The sequence below is a fragment of the Sapajus apella genome, unplaced genomic scaffold (assembly GCF_009761245.1).
Source record: "Sapajus apella isolate SASKATOON/1434 unplaced genomic scaffold, GSC_monkey_1.0 scaffold3, whole genome shotgun sequence".
NCBI lineage: Eukaryota > Metazoa > Chordata > Mammalia > Primates > Cebidae > Sapajus > Sapajus apella.
Genome location: NW_022436943.1, coordinates 67,424,996 through 67,448,850, shown reverse-complemented (window position 1 = coordinate 67,448,850; position 23,855 = coordinate 67,424,996). Strand labels below are relative to the sequence as shown.

At 43.6% G+C, this 23,855-nt stretch overlaps 1 protein-coding gene and 1 pseudogene across 4 annotated transcripts in view; one reads left to right on the top strand and one right to left on the bottom strand.

Annotated features, from left to right (window-relative positions):
• The first annotated feature begins 1,963 nt into the window (after positions 1 to 1,963).
• LOC116535777 lies at positions 1,964 to 3,016 on the top strand (annotated as a pseudogene). The gene has a single exon (XR_004262349.1). The product of XR_004262349.1 is annotated as an ADP-ribosylation factor 5 pseudogene (transcript).
• Positions 3,017 to 21,189: 18,173 nt separating this feature from the next.
• LOC116535760 (zinc finger protein 16) overlaps positions 21,190 to 23,855 on the bottom strand; it is an 88,804-nt gene continuing 86,138 nt past the window's right edge. For 2 of the 3 annotated variants that reach the window (XM_032257121.1, XM_032257129.1), the window contains exon 3: positions 21,190 to 23,400. In XM_032257121.1, the coding sequence (XP_032113012.1) occupies positions 21,548 to 23,400 (1,853 nt within the window). In that variant the 3' untranslated portion in view covers positions 21,190 to 21,547. The remainder of the gene's footprint in view (positions 23,401 to 23,855) is intronic. The other variant, XM_032257136.1, reaches the window with a different exon arrangement.

The window sequence follows — 23,855 nt, the reverse complement described above, 5'->3', positions numbered from 1 at the left end:
TCAGGATTAAGAAACTCACTCAAAACCAAACAACTACATGGAAACTGAACAACCTGCTCCTGAATGACTACTGGCTAAATAATGAAATGAAGGCAGAAATAAAGATGTTCTTCAAAATAAAGATGTTTTTCAGAACAAAGACACAATGTAACGGAATCTCTGGGACACATTTAAAGCAGTGTCTTGAGGGAAATTTATAGCACTAAATGCCCGTAAGAGAAGTGAGGAAACATCTGAAATAGACACCCTAAAAACATGATTAAAAAACTAGAGGAGGAAGATTTAAAAAATCCAAAAGCTAGCAGAAGACAAGAAATAACTAAGATCAGAGCAGAGCTGAATGAGATGGAGACACCAAAAAAATTCCTCAAAATATCAATAAATCCAGGAGCTGGTTTTTTGAAAAGATAAACAAAATAGAGAGACCACTAGCCAGACTAATAAGAAAGAAAACAGAGAAGACTCAAATAGATGCAATAAAAAAAATGAGAAAAGGGATATCACTACTGATCCCATGGAAATACAAACTACCATCAGAGATTACTACAAACACCTCTATGCAAATACACCAGTAAATCTAGAAGAGATGGATAAATTCCTGGATACTTACACCCTTCTAAGACTAAACCAGGGAGAGGTTGGATCCCTGAATAGACCAATAACAAGGTCTGAAATTGAGGCAGCCATTAATAGTCTACCAACCAAAAATAGTCCAGGACCAGAAGGGTTCACAGCTGAATTCTACCAGAGATACAAAGAGGAACTGGTACCATTTCTTCTAAAACTATTCCAAACAATACAAAAAGAGGGAATCCTCCCTAACTCATTTTATAAGACCAACAGCATCCTGATAACAAAACCTGGCAGAGACACAACTAAAAAAGAAAATTTCAGGCCATTATCCATGATGAACATAGATGCAAAAATTCTCAATAAAATACTGGCAAACTTAATACAACAGCACAACAAAAAGTTTATCCATCACAATCAAGTTGGCTTCATCAATGGGAGGCAAGGCTGCTTCAACATACACGAATCTATATATGTAATCAATCACATAAATAGAACCAAAGACAAAAACCACATGATTATCTCAATAGATGCAGAGAAGAGCTTTGACAAAATTCAACAGCCCTTTATGCTAAAAACTCAATAAACTAGGTATTGATGGAAAGTATCTCAAAATAATAAAAGCTATTTATGACAAACCCACAGCCAATATCATACTGAATAGGCAAAAACAGTTTGAAAAATGGCACAAGACAAGGATGCCCTCTCTCACCACTCCTACTCAACATAGTATTGGAAGTTCTGGCCAGGGCAATCAGGCAAGAAAAACAAATAAACGGTATTTAATCAGGAAAAGAGGAAGTCAAATTGTCTCTGTTTGCAGACAACATGATTGTATATTTAGAAGACCCCATCATCACAGCCCAGAATCTCCTTAAGCTGATAAGCAACTTCAGCAAAGTCTCAGGATACAAAATCAAAGTGCAAAAATCACAAGCATTCCTATACACCAATAACAGACAAAGAGAGAGCCAAATCATGAGTGAACTCCCATCCACAATTGCTACAAATAAAATAAAATACCTAGGAATACAACTAACAAGGGATGTGAAGGACCTCTTCAAGGAGAACTACAAACCAATGCTTAAGGAAATAAGAGAGGACACAAACATATGGAAAAACATTCCATGCTCATGGTTAGGTAGAATCAATACCCTGAAAATGGCCATACTGCCCAAAGTAATTTATAGATTCAATGCTATCCCCATCAAGCTACCATTGACTTTCTTCACAGAATTGGAAAACACCACCTTAAACTTCATATGGAACCATAAAAGAGCCAACATAGCCAAGATAATCTTAAGCAAAAAAAAAAAAAAAAAAGCTGGCAGCATCACACTACTTGACTTGAAACTATACTACAAGGCTACCATAATCAAAATGGCATGGTAGGGCAGCAACGCATGGAGGCGGCGGCAGAGCCTCCTCCTGCTGCTGCTGCGCCCCAACCCCCCAAGGCCAGCCAATTCCTGCCTGCACCCCGCAGGCCCCACCTTGGGCCTCAACATGTCCGTGCTCTTTTTGTGGATCTTCGGAAAGAAGCAGATGCAGATTCTCATGGTTGGCTTGGATGCAGCTGGCAAGACCACAATCCTGTACAAACTGAAGTTGGGGGAGATTGTCACCACCATCCCAACCATAGGCTTCAATGTAGAAACAGTGGAATATAAGAACATCTGTTTCACAGTCTGGGGCATGGGAGGCCAGAACAAGATTTGGCCTCTGTGGTGACACTACTTCCAGAACACTCAGGGCCTCATCTTTGTGATGGATAGTAATGACCAGGAGCGGGTCCAAGAATCTGCTGATGAACTCCAGAAGATGCTGCAGGAGGATGAGCTTCTGCTGGTGTTTGCCAATAAGCAGGACATGCCCAATGCCATGCCCATGAGCGAGCTGGCTGACGAGCTGGGGCTACAGCACTTGTGCAGCCACACATGGTATGTCCAGGCCACCTGTGCCACCCAAGGCACAGGTCTGTACGATGGTCTGGACTGGCTGTCCCATGACCTGTTAAAGTGCTGACCAGCCAGGGGCAGGCCCCTGATGCCCGTAAGCTCCTACGTGCATCCCCGGGATGACCAGACTCCCGGACTCCTCAGGCAGTGCCCTTTCCTCCCACTCTTCCTCCCCCACAGCCACAAGCCTCTGCTTCTGCTCCTGCCTGCATGTTCTCTCTGTTTTTGGAGCCTGGAGCCTTGCTCTCTGGGCACGGAGGGGTCCACTCTTCTGCCTGCTGGGACCTATGGAAGGGGCTTCCTGGCCAAGGTCCCCTCTTCCAGAGGAGGAGCAGGGGTCTGGGTTTCCTTTTTTTTCTGTTTTGGGTGTACCCTTGGAGCCGGGTTGTGAGGAAGGTGAGGGCTCCAGGTGGTGCTATAATGTGGCACTGGATATTGAGTAACAAATTTGCTGTGGTTTGTAAAAAAAAAAAAAAAAAAAAAAAAAATGACGGCATAGTACTGGTACCAAAACAAAGATATAGACCAGTGGACCAGAACATAAGCTTCAGAAATAACACCACACATCCACAACCATCTGATCTATGACAAACCTGACAAAAACAAGCAATGGGAAAAGGATTCCATGTTTAATAAATGGTGCTGGGAAAACTGGCTAGCCATATGCAGAAAGCTAAAGCAGGATCCTTCCTTACACCTTATATAAAACTTAACTCCAGATGGATTAAAGATTTAAACATAAGACCTAACACCATAAAAACCCTAGAAGAAAACCTAGGCAATATCATTCAGGACATAGGCATGGGCAAGGACTTCATGACTAAACCACCAAAAGCAATGGCAACAAAAGTCAACATTGATAAATGGGATCTAATTAAACTAAAGAGCTTCTGCACAGCAAAAGAAACCATCATTAGAGTGAACCGGCAACCAACAGAATGGGGGAAAAAATTGCAATCTACCCATCTGACAAAGGGCTAATAACATCCAGCATCTACAAAGAACTTAAACAAATTTACAAAAACAAAAACAAAAAAAAAACAAAAATAAACAACTCACCAAAAAGAGGGCGAAGGATATTAACAGACACTTTTCAAAGAAGACATTTATGCAGCCAACAAACATGAAAAAAAGCTCATCATCACTGGTCATTGAAGAAATGCAAATCAAAACCACATTGAGATACCATCTCACTCCAGTTCAAATGGCGATCATAAAAAAATGAGACAACAGATTCTGGAGAGGAGGTGGAGAAATAGGAACACTTTTACACTCTTGGTGGGAGTGTAAATTAATTCAACCATTGTGGAAGACAGTGTGGCTATTCCTCAGTGATCTAGAACTAGAAATACCATTTGACCCAGCAATCCCATTACTTGGTATATACCCAAAGGATTATATATCACTCTATCATAAAGATACATGCACATGTATGTTTATTGTGGCACTGTTCACGATAGCAAAGACTTGGAACATATATACCTATGCAACAAACCTGCATGTTCTGCACATGTACCCCAGAACTTAAAGTATAATAAATAAAAATAAACATAAAAAAACTTACTTCTGTGTTGCCCATTAAAAAAAATTAAATGAAAATAGCTGCTGACGACGATCAAAGATGGCCATTTAGGAACAGCTCAGGATTGCAGCTCCCAGTGAAAGCGCAGAGGGTGAGTGGACACCACATTTTTATTGCCCACAGACTAGGCAATTCCCAGGCAGAGGAGCTCCATGGGTCCCCAGCGCGGCTGTTTCGGCCAGCGCAGCTATGCCGACTGGCGCCGCTGCTTTGCCTCACACGGCTGCTTTGTCAGCGCCCCGGAGCAGCGGTTCTCTGTACAATATACACCAGTCTGGGTGACCTTTTGGCTGGCGATTGGAGCCACAGGAAGTCGCCCATTCGTCTGATTAAAAAGGGGACTGAGCAGGGAACCAGGACAGTAGATTCCAGGGCAAAAAAAGTGCCACAAATCTCAGTGCTGCTATTTAAGCCAGCGCAGTGAGTCACCCCACAGGAAAAAACACAGACCCCGGCACCTCTTCAACAGGCGACTGGAACACCAACTTAAAAAAAAAAAAAAAAGACTCTGAGGCAGGGAGCCAGGCGATCAGGCTCGGCTGGTCCCACCCCCACAAATGAACAGCAATCAGAAACTCTCTGGATTGAGAGTTTCACAGCAAGCGCAGCTGAACCCGAGACGGTCCAGCTCTGCAGGGGAGGGGCATCCGCCATTACCGAGGCAGCCCACCGCTACAAAGCCAATGCTGAGGCAGCCTGCCATTGCCAAGGCAACCCATCATTGCTGAGGCAGCCCGCCATTGCCAAGGCAACCCACCACGGCAGAGAGGCTCCGCCTTAACAGAGGCGGGCCACCCTTGCTGAGGCAGTTCTAACTACACCCATATAAACAGGGCTACAGGGAAGTTCACTCGGCAGCTGGGTGGAGTCCACAGCAGCTCAGCAAAGCCTCTACAGGCAGACAGTGACTAGGCTGCCTCCTTGCTGGGTAGGGTAGCTCTGAAGGAAAAAAAAAGAAGGCAGCAGCATAACGGAAGCTCATAAAGCCCTAAATCCCTGGGACAGAGCAACTGGGAACAAAAAGCGGTTTATGAGTTCTGCAGCAGCAGACCTAAACGTACCTGCCCAGCAGCTCTGAATGAACAACGGAGCTCACAGCTAGCATTTGAGCTCCTATAAAGAAGAGACTGTCTCCTCAAGCAGCTCCCTGACCCCCGTATATCCAAAGAGTCACCTCATAAAGGAGAGATCAGATTGACACTTGGTGGGTATCCTTCTGCGACAAAGATAGCAGAAGAAGAAAACTGGTAACAACCCTTACTGTTCAGCAGCTGCTGCAGGTGATCCCCAGGCAAGCAGGGCCTGGAGTGGACCTCAGCAGACCTATAGCAGAGGGGCCAGAATGTCAGAAGGAAAACCAAGAAACAGAAATAACCTCATCATCGACAAACAGAATATCCACTCAGAGACCCAATCTGAAAGCCAGCAACTACAAAGACGACAGGTGGATAAATCCATAAAGATGGGAAGAAACCAGTGCAAAAAGGATGAAAACACCCGAAACCAGAACACCTCTCCTCCTAAAAGGGATCACAACTCCTCACCAGCAAGCGAACAAGGTTGGATGGGGAACGAGTGTGATGAAATGACAGAATCAGACTTCAGAAGGTGGGTAGTAAGAAACTTCTGTGAACTTAAAGAACATGTTCTAACCCAATGCAAAGAAACTAAGAACCTTTAAAAAAGATTTGACGAAATGCTAACGAGAATGGACAAAATAGAAAGGAATATAAATGAATTGATGGAGCTGAAAAACACAACATGAGAACTTCTCGAAGCAGGCACAAGTATCAACAGCCGAATTGACCAAGCAGAAGAAAGGATATCAGAGGTTGAAGATCAGCTCAATGAAATAAAATGGGAAGGCAAGAATAGTGAAAAAAGGGTAAAAAGGAATGAACAAATTCTCCAAGAAATGTGGGACTATGTGAAAAGACCTAATCTATGTTTGATAGGCGTACCTGAAGGCAACGAAGAGAATGAATCCAAGCTGGAAAATACTCTACAGGATATTATCCAGGAAAACTTCCCCAACCTAGCAAGGCAGGCCAATATTCAAGTCCAGGAAATACAGAGAACACCACAAAGATATTTGTCAAGAAGAGCAACCCCAAGGCACATATCATCAGATTCACCAGGGTTGAAATGAAGGAGAAAATACTAAGGGCAGCCAGAGAGAAAGGTCAGGTTACCCACAAAGAGGAGCCCATCAGACTCACAGCAGATCTCTCAGCAGAAACCCTACAAGCCAGAAGAGAGTGGGGGCCAATATTCAACATCCTTAAAGAAAAGAACTTTCAACCCAGAATCTCCTATCCAGCCAAACTAAGCTTCATAAGTGAAGGAAAAATAAAATCCTTTGTGAACATGCAAGTACTCAGAGATTTCGTCACCACCAGGCCAGCTTTACAGGAGCTCCTGAAAGAGGCTCTACACATATAAAGGAACAACTAGTACCAGCCACTCCAAAAACATGACAAATGGTACAGAGAATCAACACAATGAAGAATCTGCATCAACTAATGGGCAAAACAGCCAGCTAGCACCAAAATGACAGTATCAAATTCACACATAACAATATTAACCCTAAATGTAAATGGACTAAATGCCCCAATCAAAAGACACAGACTGGCAAATTGGATAAAAAGCCAAAACCCATCGGTGTGCTGTATCCAGGTAACCCATCTCACATGCAAGGATACACAAAGGCTCAAAATAAAGGGATGGAGGAAGATTTACTAAGCAAATGGAGAGCAAAAAAAAGCAGGAGTTGCAATTCTCATATCTGATAAATTAGACTTTAAAGTAACGAAGATCAAAAGAGACAAAGAAGGACATTACATAATGGTAAAAGGATCAATGCAACAAGAAGAGCTAACGATCCTAAATATATATGCACCCAATACGGGAGCACCCAGATACATAAGGCAAGTTCTTAATGACTTACAAAGAGACTTAGACTCCCACACAATTATAGTGGGAGACTTTAACACCCCATTGTCAATATTAGACAGATCAACCAGACAGAAAATTAACAAGGATATCCAGGACTTGAACTCAGACCTGGACCAAGCAAACCTAATAGACATTTACAGAACTCTCCACCCCAAATCCACAGAATATACATTCTTCTCAGCACCACATCACATGTACTCTAAAATTGACCACATAATTGGGAGTAAATCACTCCTCAGCAAATGCAAACGAATGGAAATCATAACAAACAGTCTCTCAGACCACAGTGCAATCAAGTTAGAACTCAGAATTCAAAAACTAACTCATAACCGCACAGCTTCATGGAAACTGAACAACTGGCTGTTGAATGTTGACTGGATAAACAATGAAATGAAGACAGAAATAAAGATGTTCTTTGAAACCAACGAGAATGAAGACACAACTTACCAGAATCTCTGGGACACGTTTAAAGCAGTCTCTAGAGGAAAATATATAGCAATAAGTGCCCACATGAGAAGCAAGGAGAGATCAAAAATTGACACCCTATCATCAAAACTGAAAGAGCTAGAGGAGCAAGATCAAAAAAACTCAAAGTCTAGCAGAAGACAAGAAATAGCTAAGATCAGAGCAGAACTGAAGGAGACAGAGACATAAAAAACCCTTCAAAAAATCCATAAATCCAGGAGGCTGATTTATGAAAAGATCAACAAAATAGACAGACCACTAGCCAGATTAATAAAAAGAAAAGAGAGAATAACCAAATTGATGCAATAAAAAACGATAAAGGGGATATCACCACAGATTCCACAGAAATTCAAACCATCATCAGAGATTATTACAAACAACTCTATGCACATAAACTAGTAAACCTGGAAGAAATGGATACATTCCTGGATACTTGCCTCCTCCCAAGCCTAAACCAGGAAGAAGCTGAAACCCTGAACAGACCCATAACAAGGTCTGAAGTTGAGGCAGCAATTAAGAGCTTACCACCCAAAAAAAGCCCAGGTCCAGATGGGTTCACAGCCGAATTCTACCAGACATACAAAGAGGAGCTGGTACCATTCCTTATGAAACTATTCCAAACAATACAAAAAGAGGGAATTCTTCCCAAATCATTTTATGAGACCAACATCATCCTGATTCCAAAACCTGGCAGAGACTCAACAAGAAAAGAAAACTTCAGGCCAATATCCATGATGAACATAGATGCAAAAATCTTCAATAAAATACTGACAAGCCGATTGCAACAGCACATCAAAAAGCTTATCCACCACGATCAAGTAGGCTTCATCCCGGGGATGTAAGGATGGTTCAATATACGCAAGTCTATAAACGTAATTCACCATATAAACAGAACCAAAGACAAAAACCGCATGATTATCTCAATTGATGCAGAGAAGGCCTTTGACAAAATCAACAGTCCTTTATGCTAAAAACCCTCCATAAGCTAGGTATTGACGGAATGTATCTCAAAATAATAAAAGCTATTTATGACAAACCAACAGCCAATATCATACTGAATGGGCAAAAACTGGAAGCATTCCCCTTGAAATGTGGCACCAGACAAGGATGCCCTCTCTCACCACTCCTATTCAATATAGTACTAGAAGTTCTAGCTAGAGCAATCAGGCAAGAAAAAGAAGTAAAGGGTATTCAAATAGGAAAGGAGGAAGTCAAATTGTCTTTATTTGCAGATGACATGATTGTATATCTAGAAGACCCCATCATCTCAGCCCCAAATCTCCTGAAACTGATAAGCAACTTCAGCAAAGTCTCAGGATACAAAATCAATGTGCAAAAATTACATGCATTCCTATACACCAATAACCGACTTAAAGAGAGCCAAATCAAGAACTAACTGCCATTCACAATTGCCACAAAGAGAATAAAATACCTAGGAATACAACTAACAAGGAATGTAAAGGACCTCTTCAAGGAGAACTACAAGCCACTGCTCAACGAAATAAGAGAGGACACAAACAGATGGAGAAACATTCCATGTTCATGGTTAGGAAGAATCAATATCGTGAAAATGGCCATACTGCCGAAAGTAATTTACAGATTCAATGCTATCCCCATCAAGCTACCAATGACCTTCTTCACAGAACTGGAAAAAACCACCTTAAACTTCATGTGGAACCAAAAGAGAGCCCACAGAGCCAAGTCAATTCTAAGCAAAAGGAACAAAGCAGGAGGCATCACACTATCGGACTTCGAACTATACTACAAGGCTACAGTAATCAAAACCGCATGGTACTGGTACCAAAACAGAGATATAGACCAATGGAACAGAACAGAGGTCTCGGATGCAACACATCATATCTACAACCATCTGATCTTTGACAAACCAGACAAAAACAAGCAATGGGGAAAGGATTCCCTGTTTAATAAATGGTGTTGGGAAAACTGGTTAGCCATGTGCAGAAAGCAGAAACTGGACCCCTTCCTGACACCTTACACTAAAATTAACTCCAGAGAGATTAAAGACTTAAACATAAGACCTAACACCATAAAAACCCTAGAAGAAAATCTAGGCAAAACCATTCAGGACATAGGTGTAGGCAAGGACTTCATGACCAAAACACCAAAAGCATGGACAACAAAAGTCAAAATAGACAAATGGGACCTAATCAAACTCCACAACTTCTGCACAGCAAAAGAAACAGTGATTAGAGTGAATCGGCAACCAACAGAATGGGGAAAAATTTTTGCAGTTTACCCATCTGACAAAGGGCTGATATCCAGAATTTACAAAGAACTAAAACAGATTTACAAGAAAAAAACTAACAAGCCCATTCAAAATTGGGCAAAGGATATGAACGGATACTTTACAAAAGAAGACATACATGAGGCCAACAAACACATGAAAAAATGCTCATCATCACTGGTCATCAGAGAAATGCAAATCAAAACATCATTAAGTTACCATCTCACGCCAGTTAGAATGGCAATCATTAAAAAATCTGGAGACAACAGATGCTGGAGAGGATGTGGAGAAATAGGAACACTTTTACACTGTTGGTGGGAGTGTAAATTAGTTCAACCATTGTGGAAGGCAGTGTGGCGATTCCTCAAAGACCTAGAAATAGAAATTCCATTTGATCCAGCAATCCCATTACTGGGTATATATCCAAAAGATTATAAATCGTTCTACTATAAGGACACGTGCACACGAATGTTCACTGCAGCACTATTTACAATATCAAAGACCTGGAACCAACCCAAATGCCCATCGATGATAGACTGAACAGGGAAAATGTGGCATATATACACCATGGAATATTATGCAGCCATCAAAAATGATGAGTTTGTGTCCTTTGTAGGGATATGGATGAACCTGGAAACCATCATTCTCAGCAAACTGACACAAGAACAGAAGATCAAACACCGCATGTTCTCACTCATAGGTGGGTATTGAACAATGAGAACACATGGACACAGGGAGGGGAGCACTACACACTGGGGTCAGTTGGGGGGAAATAGGGGAGGGATGGTGGGGGGTGGGGAGTTGGGGAGAGATAGCAAGGGGAGAGATGCCAGATGTAGGTGATGGGGAGGAAGGCAGCTAATCACACTGCCACGTGTGTACCTATGCAACAATCTTGCATGTTCTTCACATGTACCCCAAAACCTAAAATGCAGTAAAATAAATGGGAAAAATTAAAAAAATTTAAAAAAAATTAAACACCATTTATTTTTATTTTTGGAAACAAAGTCTTGCTCTGCCACCTATGCCTCTCAGGTTCAAGCAATTCTTCTGTCAGCCTTTCAAGCAGCTGAGATTACAGGCATATGCCACCACATCTGACTAATTTTAATATTTTTAGTAAAGATGAGGTTTCACCATGTTGGCCAGGCTGGTCTCAAACTCCTAACATCAGGTGATACACCTACCTTGGCCTCCCAAAGTGCTGGAGTTACAGGCATGAGCTACCATGCCCGGCCTAAACACCAATTCTTATTTGACAATGTTTCCTGTATAATTTTAACGTACCAAATTAGCCTAATATGTTTCTCTTGGCCTCTCATGGGCCCTAATTTTTTTTTTTTTTTTTTTTTTGAGATGGAGTCTCACTCAGGCTGGAATGCAGTGGCATGATCTCAGCTCACTGCAACCTCCACCTCCTGGATTCAGGCAATTCTCCTGCCTCAGCTTCCCAAGTAGCTAGGATTACACGTGCCTGCCACACCACCAGGCTAATTTTTATATTTTTAGTACAGACAGGGTTTCACCATGCTGGGCAGGCTGGTCTCCAACTCCTGACCTCAGGTGATCCACCTGCCTCGGCCTCCCAAAGTGCTGTGATTACAGGCATGAGCCACTGCACCCGGCATTTACACTTTTTAAAACGGAGCCTGAATGTGTTACAGGAAGGTAAAAAAATGGATGCCAAGGTAACACAAAATCATAGGAATTCCCCATAGCCTTTTATAAGGAAACTAATTTCATTTAGATAGGAACCTTCAAACTGAATCTCCATTTCCAACTGGACAACTAAGCTCAGGGTGGAGCCCACTAACAGGGCTAAGAAGGCACTTGCAGTTTCCAGGCCCTAAGAAGGCAAAACACTTACATTTTCCAAAATCAAGGATTCCATTTTACACAGAATCCTTGGTCCCCCAAAAGGGGGAAATGCCATGGGATGGGTCAGAGCAATGCTTCCACAGCGCACTTTACAGCAACTACATTCCCCTAAGGTTGAGTGACCTATCACCAATCAGCCCATTCCCCATAGGAGTCTTATCGCTCAGTGGCAAGTGTTTCCATGGCTTCTAGGTGTCCAAACCATGCTTTTCTTATCTAAACACATAAAGAAGTGAATAACTCCCTATAGTATTAACCACGCATTGCAAACACCGTCAGCCATCTCCAAAACTTCCGCCCTTACCAGGGTCTTGTCAACCACTATACACCCATGGGACCTGTTCTCTCGTAGTACAAAATAATTCCCGGTAAAATAATTATAATTCCTGGTATCCCCCAAAGCTACAGGGATCTGGAACTCAATGCAAAAGAGAGCAGAACTTTACACTTGAGAAAAACCTTATAACTCGGGATTCTACAAGGAAGGCAGAGGACTCCCAAAAGGGACTGTGTGATGTCTTTTTCTGTGTTCTTCAAAGGCTTGCAGGGCTGCTAAAGCCTCTAGATTTCTGCATGTGGTATCAAAAACAGCAAAGGGAAGGAGAAGCAGAAGTAGATGGAAATGGAAGAACAAGTCTTACAGGAGCCAGACTGAGGAGTTCTTAAGTTTTACGGAAGGTAAAAGTCATGCCGACATCAAACCAGGGGGGCCAAACATATAATATAAAAAAGGTGGAGGGTGTTTTAGTTGACTGAAAAAAGAATTCCCAGAAACAGGATCCAAAACAGAAAAAAGCAGAAAGTCCTTCCCCCCACCACCCCCACCACCACTGCAAAATATATGATAGCCTGAATCTCAGCTTTTAATTAAGCTGGCTTCTAACCATAGAACTCCTTTAAAAAGATCTTTTCTCTAATTAAAATTCTTCCTGAAGCCATTTTACATTAACTTCTGCTGCTAGCTGGGCTTCTGTCACACTGCAGTATTGCTCGCCACCCTTCCTTACCACAATGTGATAGATGGCTCTCCATTACCAATTCCTCTAAACCCACTGGCATTTTCAGGGAGTCCCCATAACTCATGAGATTGTCCACAAGTGTCTGAAAAGTGAGCCACAGCACTGCACATAGAAGTGACTGCCTCTCTAAGGTTTTCCCCACCCATTTCTTGGTCTCTCAACTGGGATTGCCAAATATTCCATCATGAGCAGGTCTATACAAACCTACCCCCAAAAGCTGAGAGGCTGAAGAAAGAGGCTAACAAATTCAGTTTCTCAGAAATAAATATTTAATAGGAATTTACAAACAGAAAAAGTGATGTTTCGGGTGGCTTGGAGACAGTGGATCTCCACACCTGTCCTCCAGAAAGTATCATTTATATAGTAAGCTTTTTTGGTAAAACATCTCAGACATGCTTGCAAAATTCATGACTGCTAGGGAATTTAGGTAAACATCTTTATTAGGGGTTATCTGTGCCACAGACATTGTGTAAAGACCTTGGTGCAGGACACCTTGGTATGCAGGAGTCAACCATCGGTCATCACGGCAACTTTGCTTCAAGATGACACCACTCTTGCCATGCAACAGGCTGTTTTCCTAAAGTATAAGACGTATATCTCTGGATACTATGAGTGATCCTTAGTCATTGCTTACATGTATTTTTCTGTCTATCTAAACTTGCTAAGGATTCTTTCATGCTCCTGCTAAAAATGGTCCTGAAGAGAGCTTAATAGATATTAAGTCTCAGCTTTGGAAGTGGTGTCCCTAGGGAATGTCTTAAGTGGTGAAATTACATGTGATACATATTTCCCCTTTTTCAAATTTGCATTTTTCCAGAATTATGTTGATTTTTAAATTAAAATATGTAAATTGGACAAGCCACATTTGAAATCTGGGCTATAACCCTCTAGGGTCTTCTGTATAGCATGTGATTACAAAAGCTCAGTGCTGCAGTCTTTGGTGGGCCCCAGTTCCTGCATGAGGTGAGAAGGGATCACACATGACAGTTGCAGACTGGCAGCCACCAGAGTGGGCAGGGTGGGGGTGGGCACCAGTTCTCACTTGTTCACTGATTTAAGCCTGTTACAGGACCACAGGTTTGTATGCTGGCTGCACAGTAACAGACCAATTACACTGAGACAGCAGAGACGCAGCAGATAGTTTAATTATTGCAGGACAAAAAGTGAGGAGATGGGAGGAAACCCTCAAATCTATCTGGGGTTTTGAAGGAGATCATAAAGGGTGAGGGGTTGGAAAATCTGGGTACTTGATTGGCCAGGGCAAAGGGGATGAAGTCGTCAGGATGTGGAAACTGCATTCTTTGGTGTGGTCAGGGTCCTTCAGACCAGCCGAGTCAGTAGTCTGATCATTATACAGGACCTGAAGGCATATCTCAAAGGGAAAACTTAACGTTTCATAACATTCAAGTTGTTACCTATAGATTGGTTAAAGGCAACTATAATCTAGGGTCTATGTGATTATAGGACAATAGGCACCAAATGACTACATGAAAGCATGTCAGAGAGTAGCCTGACCTAATGATTAATGCTGAATGTGCTGCAAGATTTATTTCATTTCTCCCCTCTCTTATTTCCTGATTAATTTGATAAAGTATATAGGGGCAGTTTCAAGCCCGTTTACAAATACCATTCTGAGACATATGAAGCAGCCAGGGCAATGAGTGCATGACAGGGGTCACATGCCACTGCTGTGAGAAAGGGATGGACATTTTAAAGTGGAAGATTTGGGGTTCAGTACTCAGACTGCCAGTCCCAGCAGACAGAATGGGTGTCTTTTCTCTCCACCTTCCCCTTCTTTTTCCTTTCTCTTCTCCTCTCTCCAATTTCTGTTTTGTGATCATGATAGCTCAGTATTTGGTAAGTAATTATAATATTAAGCAATTAGCTAAATAATTTAGGGTCTTTTGAGAAAAATAATTAGTCTACCAAGATTTTTTTTTTTTTTTTGAGATGGAGCCTCACTGCGTCGCCAGGCTGATGTGCAATGGCATGATCTCCGCTCACCACAACCTCTGCCTCCTGGATTCAAGTGATTCTCCTGCCTCACCATCCCGAGTAGCTGGGACTACAGGCACGCGCCACTGTGCCCTGCTCACTTTCGTATTTTTAATAGAGATGAGGTTTCACCACGTTGGCCAAGATGGTCTTGATCTCTTGAACTCGTGATTTGCCTGCCTTGGCCTCCCAAAGAGCCACTGCACCCAGCTCCAAGATTAAAAAAAAAAGAAAGAAAAAGGAGCTTTCCTATCATCTTCCACACACCCCAGCCCCACTGAACAGAGGTATCCCAGTCAGTAAATATACCACCTAGGTTTTCTCCATCATATGGAGTCTGTATTTGTTCCCTGAGAAACACTTCTGAGGACATCACCAAAGTCAAAGGGCAGAAACAAATTGTGGTTGACAAATTTCTTTTCAAGACTATTTCTCTTTGGAAACGTGACGACGTGCTGAAATTAAAATTCCCTAGGCTTTGGATGAAGCACCCCAACACATGTCAAGTCTAGTTGGATGTTAGGCAGCACCACGGACCAGGAAGAGCTGGTCACTTGCTTGTCCTAGGCAGCACCTTCCTGTGGCCCCTGCACAGTCCACTGCGCCCATCAGTGTGGCTATCCTGTGCCTCAGCTGCAGTGGGTCTCCTGGTGGCCATCTCCCAATGGCACTGAGGTGAGGCGAAGGGCAGACTCACGGGAACAAATAGAGTCAGAAGGGATCAAACACAGTAAGGAATGCACAGTCTCCTCTCCACACAGCAGTGATCATATCAGATGCAAGTCAGATCCTCCTCCTCTGCTCAGAACCCTCCAGGATCTCCCCATTTCACGCAGAGCAAAAGCCAAAGTCTTAGGCATGGGCACAGACCTTCATGACATATCCTAGCACCTCTCACCTCCCCATTCTCTCCCTTGCTCACTCTACTCCTAGACATGCTACCCTGAAACAATCCAGGTCTCAGGCCCGGTGTCCCACTAACTATTCTCTCTACCTAATACATGAATAATCTTTTATTTTCATTTGACACTCTCATGTGCTTTGAGTCACTGGTCAAATGCCATCTCAGTGAAACCTTCCCTGATTGTTCGCACTGAAAACCAGACCCCTCCTGAGCCCCACATGGACCCCAATTCCTCTCTGCTTTAGTTTTGCTTTCCAGTAACCATGACCATTAGGTCATTTTTCTCTTCCACTGGCACATAAACTCCACAGGGCAGGCACTTATGCCTGTGTTGTTCCTGCTGTATCCTTGCACCTTGGTGCCTCATGCCTGGCATATAGAAAGCAGTCAACAAGTATTTACTGGAAAAAATGAGTAATCAAATCCAGGCTAGAAAGGGAGAAACAGGAGGCCAGAGAGAGGCCTGACTGAGGAGGCATGTATCAGCAGATTGGCCCGCATGATATTTAAAGTCTGGACAGGTGAGTTAGGAAGGTGACAGGGCCATGCTGCTGTTGAAATTCCAGGTGTTGCCTTGGGAAAGGGTGCTGTGGTGGAGGTGACAGTGAGACCTGGGGAGCGTGTGGGTAGCCAACACCCTGTGGGTGGAGTGCCAGCCTCTGAAGTGAGCACAGGCTCAAGCTTGTGGCACTGACCTTCCCATCCTCAAGTCAACACTTCCACACTTTCTTCTCTTTTCAAACTTCTCACAACCTCTCCCTCCCCATTTGCAACTGATGACTTTACCTCCTGCATCCTAAAAAACATGGAAGCCAAAAACTATCCCACCAAACCTACAAACTGACTATATTTACCCCATTTTGCTCCTTTCTTCTTGGTGCAATGCAAGAGATGTCTATCCAAGACCAACCCCTCAACTTCTGGGGGATCTTTGTACATTCTCCCTCCCTCTCAGCTCCTCCAGCCCCCACCACTTCTGCTCCCCTTGACTGTGCAGACCCTCCAGTCACCCTCACACCAGCCACCCAGCATCTGTCCCTCTGTTCCACCAAGATGGGCCCTGGCAGGACCACCAGCCATTCCCTGAAGCCAAGTCTCAACTCCCTCCTCCTCAGTGTTTGATACAATAGTTTCTCTCCTGGTTATCTCTGTCTCTTCCCTTCAGGTGCCTTTGTTGCTTCTCTTCCTCCACCAGAATGTTCAAAGCTGGGGAATCTTAGGCCTCTGTCCCAAGTCCTCTAATTATTTTCCCAGGGTAACTCATGCTTTCCCAAAGATGCGTAACTCATTTTTTTAAAATGCTGATAACTCCCAAATTTCATCTCCATCCCAAATCTGTCTTTAAGCTCCAAATTCATAGTTAACTGAAATCTCAATTTCTCTTTTATTTCACAGACACCTCAAGCTTAGCATGCCCACAAGAGAAATCTTGATTTCCACCCACTAGCACTGGCCTGCGGGCCAAGATTCACACCCTGCTGTCCCAGAGAGGTGACTGAATTGGGTTACCCGCCTGAGGCTGGCCCTGTCAGATTTTCTCCAAGAGGCCATGAATTGAGGACACAGCAACTTTCACAGATTGGTTCTGTCCCTAGACATGTGAGGACAAGTGAACTTGGGAGCAGACTGTGGGACAGCCATTTTCTTGCTACATCTAAAGAGAAAAGAATGAAATGGATATGGGGGAACAAAGAGCTTGCAGTTGTTCCTGACGGCACTCACTTCCCGTTCCCCAAGACAAGAAATGCCCTTCTAACTTAGCTAGGTGAGTGGATATCTTCATTTGCACCAAACAAACATTAAGACACCTGTTACTTGCATGTGTCTTTTGCTGGGTGAACTTTGAGATAATTAGGACAAGTTCACAAACGCTTCCTATTTGGATTTTGACTGAGGATGCACTGAAATCAGAGATCAACTTAGGAAAAATTTTCATCTTCATGATATTGAGTCTATGAATGAACAAGAAAGACTTCAGTATTTATTCATGTTTCTCTTTTCCTAATGTCACTCTGAAGAATTTTACGGTTTAAAAAGGGAGATCACTCACCTACAAAAAAAAGAAATCAACAAGGATAAGGGAAACCACTGATATGAACACAACAGAAACAAATACAACTAATTGTTACACATGAATAACATAGCTACCATGAAAGAGAAAAAAAAAAAAAGAGAGAGAAAACCAAGACTCAAGTATCTTTTGTATACAGTATGCTGACTATACAGCTTCAAATCAAAGTGCAAAAGCCAGTAGACAGATATTGAACAATCAATAGGTTGTTGTTACACAGTGGTTATGGACTAGCAATTCTGAAACGACTTTTAGTATATTCCAAGATTAAGAAAATCTATTATTGAGGATAATAGGGACCATATTTTTGTTTTGAAAAAAGGGGTGCTGGGGGGCTACAAGTATGGAAAGAGGGAAGGATAGATTAAACCCTGCAGTATTGGACTGGAATTGATAGATTGAACTCTGTGGTATTGGACTGGGATTGACAGATTGAACCCTGTGGTATTGAACTGGAACTGATAGATTGAACTCTGTGGTATTGGATTGGAACTGATAGATTAAACCCTGTGGTATTGAACTGGAACTGATAGATTGAACTCCGTGGTACTGGACTGGAATTGATAGACTAAACCCTGTGGTATTGAAATGGAACTGGTGGCACTGGAATAAATTAATGGTTTTAAATATTCTGATGGCTACGGAAATTGATACAAGATAGTGTGTTTAAACAGATACACTTACATTTATTTCCTAGCTCTGCTGAGAGAGCCCAGAAGCAGTGACACCCTCATGACAGTGAGCACACCTAACACCCAGATCTTGTTCTGTAAAAACTATTCTCCACAGAAAGGCACCAGGGCTCCTGGGAAAAGGACTTATTCCACAGCTGGGGCTTTACTGTGGGGAAGTCTGGCAGTCACAATCTTAACCAAGTGATACAGATTACATCACCTGAAACGGACCACAAAAACCATCATGGATCTCCTGATGTGAAACACCAAGGACAAATCTCTCATGTGGTTCCTGGCAAAATCATCAGGAAGCACTGGACAAACCCAAGGCGAAGGACAGTCTACAAAATAATTGCCTCATGCTCTTCAAATATGGCAATATTTATCTTTGAAAGACAGACTGGATGGGCACAGTGGCTCACACCTGTAATCCCAGCAATTTGGGAGGCCCCAGTGGGAGAATCACTTGAGGTCAAGAGTTCAAGACCAGCCTGGACAACTTGGTGAAATCCTGTCTCTGCTGAAAATATGCTCCCACCTAAAAAAAAAAAAAAAAAAAAAAAAAAAAAAAATTAGCCAGGCATAGTGGCACATGCGTGTGGTCCCAGCTACTTGGGAGGCTGAGGCATGAGAATCGCTTGAACTCGAGAGGTGGAGGTTGCAGCAAGCCAAGATCATGCCACTGCATTCCAGCCTGGGCAACAGAACAAGACTCCATCTCAAAGTAAAAAAGACTGAAGAAGTACTCCAGATAGAAGGACATGACAACCACATATGTGTGATCACAGATTGGATCCTCAGCCAGGAAAATTTAAAAAAAGAAATCCTATAAAGGGCATTACCAGGACAACTGGCAAAACATTAATAAGGTTTATAGATTATAGCATGCCATCAACATTCATTTTCCTGGCCAAGCACAATGGTTCATGTCTATAATCCCAGCACTTTGGTGGATCACTTGAGGCCAGGAGTTCGAGACCAGCCTGGGGAACATAGGAAGACCCCATCTTTACAAAAAACAAAACTAACTAGCCAGGTCTGGTGACACACACCTGCGGTCCCAGCTATTCAGGAGGCTGAGGTGGGAGGAATGCTTGAGCCCAGGTGGTTGAGGATGCAGTGTTGTGATTGCACCACTGCATTCCAGCCTATATGACAGAGGAAGACCCTGCCTCAAAAAAACCCAATTCATTTTCCAACTAATATTATGGTCATGAAAGAGAACATCCGTGTTCTCAGGAAGCACATGCTGATGTATTTAGGGGTAAAGTGCATCACATCTGCAACTCAGTCTCAGGGCAAAAATGTCTGTATCTACAGAGAGGGAGAATAAGAAAATGATACAACAAATGTGGCAAAATGCTAACTGGGGAATTTGACTGAAGAGATTTGAGTGTTCTTTGTGGTACTAGTAATAATTTTGTGTGTGAAATTATTTAAAAATGTAAAAACTATAAAAAATGTAGCTTATAGTGAACATATATCACTTATGACTATTCAAAGTCTCATAAAACTTCCTCATGTTTTAGGAGCTCTCTACAGCCTTTCCAACAAAGAAGCCATCATCTACACTTCCTGGCCTCCCTTGCTGCTAGTGGTGAACAAGAACTGGTTCGGGTGCTCAGATCTGTCTGGACAACTCTGAAGTCAAAGCAGAGTTAAATAGGAAAATTAGACTTCTGCCTGCTCACCTAGGTCACAGCAAAGCAGTGGGATTCCTAAATAGCCAGCATTTCCCTTGGCAGGGGAGTTCCACGGGATGGTTCTGTATTCTTTCCTGGAAGCTTGGACCCCAGTCTACTTCTTCAGCTCCCTTAGCGCTTCTGTAAGATAATAATTTTCAGTTAATGTTAACAATGCCTAGCACAGAGTGCCAAGGACTGGGTACAGTTTAAAATACTTTGCACATACCATTTCTTAACTGCAGTTAAGAGTTTTGTGGTCAACACTTAGGTCTTGTATCTCTCCAGAGGATATACTGTGTGCTGGGGAGTGGCAAGGCGGATGGATGTTCTGTGGCTGTGGAAACTGTGCAGGAATCACCCACCTGCACACAGGAAAACACTCCACAGTATAGTCCTGTGGTCCCAAAACATATTTCAACTCCTGCAAGAACTCCAAGTCTCTGGGAAAATCCAGCTATGAGAGTCAACTTAGGTCACAGGGAGCATTCCAAGGCACGGTCAGCAAACCTTCCTATAAAGAACCAGAAAGTAAATACTTTGGCTTTGTGCACCATATGCAATCACAACTGCTTGATTCTGTGGTGCAAAAGCTGCCATAGCTATCTGTAAACAAATGGCTATATTGTGTTCCAACAAAACTTGGTCAGGGCTTGGTTTTTCATGAAGCTGTGTCCTGACACCCCCAAACCGGCTGTATAGTATTGAGGGGACCTCTCAGTATCCAGGCTTTCTCCTTGTTCAGGGGACTGAAGCACAGCTCTGAGAACTAAGGATGAGGGTGTGTGAGCTGGGCCCTCAGGGCGGGGCACTGAGTAGGTGGAAACAACAGCCTAGAAGCTTACAGGCACGAAAATCAAGTGCATAGAGCTTCCTCTGTAGCCAAGAAACTAGAAGCTGGAACAGCCATGCAGCAGCCCAGAATGAGAGATGGGGCCTGAGTCACAGCAGACCAGTGAGAGGAGACAACTGACCTCAGACTGCAGATATGCATAAAGAAAATTGGGGCAGTGGGCGAGCCTTGGGTTCAAGTCCTGGAACCAGAGGGACTAAGTAGGTACCACTTCTGGGGACAATGACAGAGCAATCAGACCTGAAAAAACTCTCGACTTATATAAACAAAATATCAATTACAGCCAGTGACAAAGAATTTACCCCACAAAACTAATTACCAAACAAAAAACTACTATGGTTATCTCAAACCAAATGTCACTTTATTTTTTTTGGTAACTTTTGATTACAACAATAAACTCTATTGATGAATATGCAGCTTCCATAAGCTTCTCCCTCATAACAAATGTGCAGCCTGTTCACAAGCTGTAACAACCAAACCAAACCCAAGATGTCACAAGAGGTAGGAGCAGTGACAGTGAGATGGGAGCCGGTAAACGATGTTTCAAAGGAGGGTCCTAGGCCATGTGGCCACCAGAAGTGGGGCAGTGAGCTAGGTCCAGGCTTTAGATCTGGGAAGTGACAGACCCTTAGACAATGGCCAGACAGGAGTTGTAGAGGGAACTATTCTCAGTTTCACTCCTACCAGCCCAACAGTCTACTCCCTGGTGTGAATCAATTGGTGTTTAATCAACTTTGATCGCTGGCTGAAGGCTTTCCCACAAGCAGCACAGTCATAGGGCTTCACCCCAGTATGAATCCTCTGGTGCTGGATGAGGACGGAACGCTGACTGAAAGCTTTCCCACACTCACTGCATTTGTAGGGGCGCTCACCAGTGTGGATAATCTGATGCTGAATGAGGTGTGAGCTCTGGCTGAAGCCCTTACCACATTCAACACAGGTGTAGGGTTTTTCCCCAGTATGAACTTTCTGGTGGTGAATGAGATTTGAGCTTCGGTTGAAGGCTTTACCACACTGATTACATTCATGGGGCTTCAGCCCATTATGAATTCTCTGATGCTGAATGAGGGTTGAGCTCTGGCTGAAGGTTTTTCCACATTCAGTACATTCATAGGGTTTCTCTCCGGTGTGGACTCGCTGGTGAAGAATGAGATTGGAGCTACGACCAAAGGTCTTCCCACATTCATGGCACTCATAGGGTTTGTCACCTGTGTGCACGCCCTGGTGCTGAATGAGGGCTGAGCTGTGACTGAAGGCCTTCCCACAGACACTGCATCTGTATGGCTTCTCTCCCGTGTGAATTATCTGGTGCTTTCGGAGAACTGAGCTGTAACTAAAGGCTTTTCCACATACGTTACACACATGAGGCTTTTCTCCAGTGTGAATTCTCCGATGCTGAATAAGGCTGGAGCTCTGACTAAATGCTTTTCCACAGTCACTGCACTTATAGGGTTTCTCTCCAGTGTGAACCCTGTGGTGCTTAATGAGGTTCGAGACCCGACTGAAGGGCTTGCCACAATCATTACACTCATAAGGCTTCTCTCCAGTGTGGACCCTCTGGTGCTTCCTTAGGTGTGCGCTCTGGCTGAAGGCTTTCCCACACTCGCCACACTCAAAAGGCTTCTCACCTGTGTGAGTCCTGTGGTGTTTGATGAGGTTTGAGCTTCGCCTGAAGGCCTTCCCACACTCGCTGCATACATACGGCTTCTCCCCAGAATGGATTCTTTGATGTTGGATGAGGTTTGAGCTCCGCCTAAAAGCCTTCCCACATTCATTGCATTCATAGGGCTTCTCACTCATGTGAGACTTTTGGTGCTTCTTAAGGCTCGAGTTCTGGCTGAAAGCTTTTCCACATTCATTACACATATAAGGCCTCTCACTGCTGTGGTGACTCTGATGCCTAGAAAAGTCTGAGTGCCCACGGAAGGCTTTCCCACACTCGCTGCACTGGTAGGCTTTCTCACTCATGTGAGATCGATGATGGTTTTTAAGAACTGAGTTCTGGCTGAAGGTTTTCCCACAATCATCACACATAAAGGAAGTCTCCCCGGTGTGGGCTATTTGACGCTCAATAAGGTCAGGATTTCCTCTGAAGGTTTTCCCACATTCATTACATATGAGTGGACTTTCAGCTGTGGGAATCCCCTCATGACCGGTTAGGTCCACACTATGCTGGAAGCTCTGGTCATCCATGCCATATGGATGTGGCCTCTCTTCTGTAGGGATTTCCTGACATGCCATGAGGTTTGGGCTCAGACTGAAGAGACTGTCAAAACCATTATAGTCCAGATCTTTCTCCCCAAAGGGGCCCCTAAGGAGCCCCATGGTCACTGGTGTGAAGTCCCCCTCCTGGGAGAGGGACTGCAGCAGCCTCCTGCCTTCAGGGACTCCCCAGTCTCTTTCTGCTACATCATCACATAGATCTCCAAGCTCGGGCACCTGGGAAACATCACCAGCATAGTTTTCTGGTATTTCTGCCTGTGATTCCGAATCTTCACAAATGTCTTCTTTGTGAAGAAACTCCTTGTCTTCGGTCCTGCTGTCACAATCTGAAACAATAAATATAATGTCACTTGAAGGCAGTGCTGCAGCAGGAGCAGGAACTCAGACAGCCAGACTTGCACCCAATAACTGTGGAGGAGGCAAGGGGTGCATGGGACCACCAGGGTAGCAGTCCAGATCAGAGGGCATCAGGGAGGGGAGGGAGGAGCACTGGGTGACAAGGCTGCAGGGGGGCTTGTAGATGAGTGAGAGAGCTCTTGATGACCTGCCCTCCCCAGGACTCCACATCTCAGCAAATGTTCCTGCAGTCTGCCTTCTGGCTCAGGCCAAAATCATGGTGTCCCTTGACTCCCCTCTTCCTTGACACCCACAGCAAGCCACTGGCAAGTCCTGTCAGCTCTACCTTGGAATGAAGCCCAAATCCAGGTGCCTCTCCCCTCTCCCACTTGTACCAAAAAAACAACTGACACCACTCTTTTTTTTTTTTTTTTTTTTTTTTTTT